The sequence below is a fragment of the Epinephelus moara genome, chromosome 10 (assembly GCF_006386435.1).
Source record: "Epinephelus moara isolate mb chromosome 10, YSFRI_EMoa_1.0, whole genome shotgun sequence".
NCBI lineage: Eukaryota > Metazoa > Chordata > Actinopteri > Perciformes > Serranidae > Epinephelus > Epinephelus moara.
In genome coordinates, this window is record NC_065515.1 from 3,415,311 (window position 1) to 3,421,496 (window position 6,186).

General features: G+C 40.5%; 1 protein-coding gene across 1 annotated transcript in view; it reads right to left on the reverse strand.

Annotated features, from left to right (window-relative positions):
• The window catches only part of stx6 (syntaxin 6), a 25,660-nt gene that overhangs the window by 5,404 nt on the left and 14,070 nt on the right, over positions 1-6,186 (reverse strand). Inside the window, exon 7 of the mRNA XM_050054174.1 lies at positions 5,540-5,634. Within this exon, the coding sequence (XP_049910131.1) occupies positions 5,540-5,634 (95 nt within the window). The remainder of the gene's footprint in view (positions 1-5,539; positions 5,635-6,186) is intronic.

Consider the following 6,186-nt stretch of genomic DNA (forward strand, 5'->3'; position numbering starts at 1 on the left):
CATCTATTGCACGTCTGTCCGTCCTGGAAGAGGGATCCCTCCTCAGTTGCTCTTCCTGAGGTTTCTACCGTTTTTTTTCCCCGTTAAAGGGTTTTTTGGGGAGTTTTTCCTGATCAGCTGTGAGGGTCATAAGGACAGAGGGATGTTGTATGCTGTAAAGCCCTGTGAGGCAAATTGTGATTTGTGATATTGGGCTTTATAAATAAAACTGAATTGAAATTGAACTCTGACTAACTAAACTACAACTAACTATAAGTAACTACTGCATAACTACCTACAACTAACTTTTCTTAACTACAACTAACTAGAACAAACAACAACTAACTATAACTAACTACAACTAAATACGACTAATTAAAACTTACAACAAACTACAATTAAGTACGACTGACAATAACTATCACTAACAAGAACTAACAATGACTAAGTACGACTAACTATAACAAAACTAACTACAACTAACTACAACTCACTAAAACTACTACTAACTATATCAAAATTTAACTATAAGTAGCTACAAGTAAGTACAACTAAGTACGACTAACTATAACTAACCAGTACTTAATGGTGGATGATAAAACAATAACATATTGTATCGGGATAAACACTTATGTGCCGTCAATAGAAAAAATGTTCAATATAACGTTCGATAATGTTACTGCATTCTGTCGGGAAAAAAACACAAGGAAAGCCAAGCAAGTTACCCTCGGAGTCGGGCTGTGCAAGGTTGGTTGCATGAACACACTCACTTGCTCCCTGGTAACCTAGCAACGATGTCACACAAACAGCTAACAACATCAGGTTTGGTTGCGCCATTCTCGTGTGTGAACACAGGTCCGCTTATAAGCTGCGACTTTGGGCTTGTTTTTTTGTAAAGTCACTTACAAATATTGGTAGTCACGGGTGGCGGTTGCAACTGGTGGAGTTGCTTATTTGGGCTTGCTCTCTAAACGTTGCCTTTCTCTATATATATCCGTCTCTCTCTCTCTCTCTCTCTCTCTCTCTCTCTCTCTCTCTCTCATATCCTATTACTGCATCTTGCTAACTCGGCCATTCTGGATGTCACTAACTCGGCTTCTTCTCCTGTCTCTCAGATTAACTCGTATTGCAGCGGTGCCTGGATAGCGTGACGTGTGTGGTTGTGCTGCTGCCGTGGTCCTGCCAGATGCCTCCTGCTGCTGCTGCCATCATTAGTCATTAGTCATACTTCTACTGTTATTATACACATATGACTATTGTCACACATGTATACTGCCAGATATTAATATATACTTTCAACATATTGTACCACAGTAGCCAGAACTATAATTATAATATTATTACTTTCATTAATGTTGTTGTAAGCTAGTCATTACCGTCTGTCCTGCATCTCTCTCTGTCTCTCTTTGTCTCTCTCTCTCTCTCTGTCTCATTGTGTCATACGGATTACTGTTAATAATCATGCTGATCTGTCCTGTACGACATCTATTGCACGTCTGTCCGTCCTGGAAGAGGGATCCCTCCTCAGTTGCTCTTCCTGAGGTTTCTACCGTTTTTTTTCCCTGTTAAAGGGTTTTTTTGGGGAGTTTTTCCTGATCAGCTGTGAGGGTCCAAAGGACAGAGGGATGTCGTATGCTGTAAAGCCCTGTGAGGCAAATTGTGATTTGTGATATTGGGCTTTATAAATAAAATTGAAAAAAATTGAAATTGAATAAGTTATTTAAACTCATGATAGTATGTCGGACTGCAGGATGTTTCCACAGCTCCGCTCCCTCCGCCCCTCTCCTTCTCCACATACACACAGGTGGTGGTCAGTCAATGAGACTTTTCACATTTAAATTGAATGATTAATTGAGGTTCACTAACAAGTGGGCGAAATATGGAAAGAATACAATAAAGATTTGTAGAAAGAGAGGATTAAAACATTTGACTTCAAGAGGGGGACGATTCAAAGGCAGTGTGCAGATTCAGATACTGTGTGAAATATGTACTCATCATTCAGATCTTGTCCAGCATACCAGCACTGTTACAGTTGTTACAGTTATTTCTTATTTCATAGCTGCTCGTCTTAAAGCATTTTAATTCAATTTATGTTGGTTTGAATTGATCTTACCATTTTACTGGATGTCCAATGCTGTTATGTCATTACAAGTCTACCTTGTAGTCTACCTCAGGTTTGCACTAATTTCAACAACGAACTTTCCTCACTATGTGAATCACTTATTCATCTGTACATAGTCTTCAGTTCAGCTGCTCGTCTTTACAGATATGTTTGCCTGAAAGCATTTACTAGCTTTACTTGATGTCAAGAGAAAACGGTTCATTTTTTATTTTAGTTTTTATACCATCTTGTGTATGTTCATTTATTTGAGTGTTTTCCAATGGTTGTGTTGACATTACATTTTCCGCCGTGTGCCTTGACTAATGACTGTGATTGAAATCAGAAGAAAGCTCCTGAGTCTGAAATAAATGTGTTAAAATTTATTCATTTTCTTCTGGTCCTTATTTCAAATAGGTTATAAAAAAATTAGCGATAATTATCGTTATCGATCAATATGAACCAGCTATATCGTGATATACTTTTCAGCCATATCACCCACTTCTACTAGAACTAGGTACACCTGAGTACAACAAACTACGACTAATTACAACAGACTGCAACTATGTACGACTAACTTTAACTAACTAAAACTAACTGCAACACAGTACGACGGACTAGAACTAACTAGAACTAACTACGATTAACTATAACTAACTAAAACTAAGTTCAACTGAGTACAACTAACTATAACTAACTACGACTACCTAATCTAACTACAACTAAGTACAACTAACAACGACTAAAATGAGCACAAAAAGTAAGGAAATGTGTGTTTGGTAGATTATTTCTTTGTTGTAACAATGCCTCTTGGCAATAAATCTTATACCGTTGGAAAGCCTGTTTATTTCCCTTTTAAATGGAGCCACATTTGTAAGGAACATGTATTTTTGTGGGATGAGCAGCAGAGCTGAGTATGTGGGTTGTGCCCATGAAAAATTTGCCAAATCTTCTCTGCCAATGCCAAACAGCTTCTTTTTTTTTTGCTGTTGACTCTTGTTTGGTGGATTGGATGATTGAAGTCTGAAGACATATTGGCAATTTAACAATTTATTCATTTAACAAACAGGAGCCTCAGTAGCGTGTGGAAGATACACAGCCACAACAGCCTGGCACCTCCTCCTCATGCTGGTCACCAGCCTGGTCACACACTGCTGTCGGATGGCAACCCATTCTTCAACCAGCATTTGTCGCAAGTCAACCAACGTGGTTGTGTTGGTCACTCTGGCACAAACAGCACGCCCAAGCTTATCCCACAAGTGTTCAATGGGGTTGAGGTCAGGACTGCTGGCAGGCCAGTCCCTCCTCTCCACTCCCAAAGTCTGGAGGTAGTCTATGATAAACCCCACTCTGTGGGGGTGAGCGTAGTCATCTTGGAGGATAGAGTTTGGTCCCAGACTGTGGAGATATGGGATTGCCACCGGTTGCAGAATTTCATCTCGATATCTCTCTGCATTGAGATTGCAGTCTTCTGAACTCTACTTGAGATAGCCTCGTTTTTCCAGTGAGGAAGATGCCGCCCCACACCATCACACTGCCTCCACCAAGAGATTGGTGCAGGAATCAGCAAAGCATTCTCCGCATCTTCTCCACACATTGACCCTACGATTCAACTGCCGTAGGCAGAATCTGGATTCATCGCTGAACGTAACGTTCCTCCACATGTTCAGGTTCCAGTGCACGTGTTGCCGACACCAGCACAAATGGGCCTAACGGTGAAGGGCAGCGGTGGCAGGCCTCCTGGCAGCCCTATGAGACCAGAGATTGGCTGCGTGCAGGCTGTTCCGCATTGTCTGGGCAGAGCCCTATCGTCTTGCAAACCTTGACTGCAAATCTGTAGAAGACTGCCTACGGTGCTGACCGGAGTGGGTTGCGGAGTAAGTGCTGACAGAATGAGGAAACGGTCTTTTTGGGGGACCTTCTTCTTGGGACGCCCCACTTCGCGGCCTGTCTCTGACATCCCCCGTTATATAGAACTTGGCCTTCAGTTTGCTGATGGTACTAGGGCTCACTCAAAATAATGCCGCAACTTGGTTTTGCAGAACACCAGCTTGAAATTGCCCTATCGCACGGGCCCTATCCAGATCAGTCAAACGTGGCATGTTGATTCTTGGAGCAGACACCAACTGACCACTGAAGCAGGGCCCATGCTCACAGGGGCTGTCAACACCTGGGGGTACCAGAAGCTTAAAACAAGAGTCAATAGCAAAAGCAAAATAGTTGGGCATTGGCAGAGGAGATTTGGCAAGTTGTTCATGGGCGCAACCCACATACTCAGCTCTGCTGCTCATGTCACAAATGCCTGTACTGTACAAATGTGGCACCATTTAAAAAGGGAAATAAACAGGCTTTCCAATGGTATAAGATTTATTGCCAAGAGGTATTGTTACAGCAAAGAAATAATCTAACAAACACAAATTTATTCATTTTCACTTAGTTTATAACTAACTACAACTAACTGTAACAAACTTTAACTGTGACTAGCTACAACCTATGACTAACAATAACTAACCAAAACTAACTAAACTAACTACGACTAACTATAGCTAACTACAACTAACTATAACCAACTGTGACTAACTACAAGTAACTACCACAAACTATAAGTAACATTTTCTAATTACGACTAACTACAAATACACTATAACATACTTTCACTGACTACAACTATAAGTGTGACTAAGACTAACTACAACTACCTAAACTAACTATGAATACAAAGAAACTACAACTTACTATAACTAACTGACTAACTACGACGAACTATAACTATGACTAACAATAACTAACTATTACTAACTCACAGGGCTTTACAGCATACGACATCCCTCTGTCCTTATGACCCTCACAGCTGATCAGGAAAAACTCCCCAAAAAAACCCTTTAACGGAGAAAAAACGGGAGAAACCTCAGGAAGAGCAACTGAGGAGGGATCCCTCTTCCAGTATGGACAGACGTGCAATAGATGTCATATATCAAACTGTAACTATCAGTAACTATCACTATCAGTGACTATCAATAACTAACTGTAACTATCAGTAACTAATGAGCATCTAATTGTAACTACCAATAACTAACTGTAACTAATAAGTAACTATCAGTAACTAACTGGAATTATCAGTAACTGTCACTATCTGTAACTATCAGTAACTAACTGTAACTATCAGTAACTGTCACTATAAGCAACTATCAGTAACTAACTGCAACTATCAGTAACTAACTCTAATCAGTAACTATCAATTACTAACTGTCATTATCTGTAACTATCAGTAACTAACTGTAACTACCAGTAACAAACTTTACCTATCAGTAACTAACTGTAACTGTTACTATCAGTAACTACTCAGTAACTAACTATAAGTAACTAATCAGTAACTCCTAAACTAACAAACTAGTGTTTTATTTCTGTCTCTAATTGAGGAAAAACAATCAGGGTGACATCATGTGTTGCCGGGCAGATTACCGCTGGTCATGTGAGACACTTTGGCCAGTTTCTTCATGACGTTGTCCAACCTGGACTGAGTGTTGTCCACCTCATGAGTGAAGTCATCCAGCATCCTGCAGGAAAAACACAGAGACTCAGTCTGACCATACCAACCAGGAACCAACCAGGGAGCAACCAGAGACCAAGCAGAGAGCAACCAGAGACCAACCAGAGACCAACTAGGAACCAACCAGAAACCAACCACAGAGCAACTAGGAACCAACCAGAGACCAACCAGTGACCATGTTTGTAATGGTGGAATGTAACTAAGTACTGCTTAGTATTTGCTTAGTTACTTCACTTCAGTACAAGTTTTAGGTGTTTAACTTGTGTATTTCATTCTATGCTTCGTTACACTTCTCATCTACCTCAGAGGTACACACTGTATTTTTGACTCCATTACATTTGTCTCAGCTTTAGTTACTTTACAGGTTCCAGTTTGTCACAAGGCTGATATACATGGCGACATAACTAGGTGTTGAAAAGTTTAGCTGCAGACACTGAAGGGAAACGAAGACAGGTAAATTCAGAAGGTGTTAAGGATAGGAGTTTAGCAATTCAGTTTGTCCGTGAGGGGGAGAAATACAGAAGGGATAAGTTAGTAAGGAGGCAAGGGTGTGGCCGCC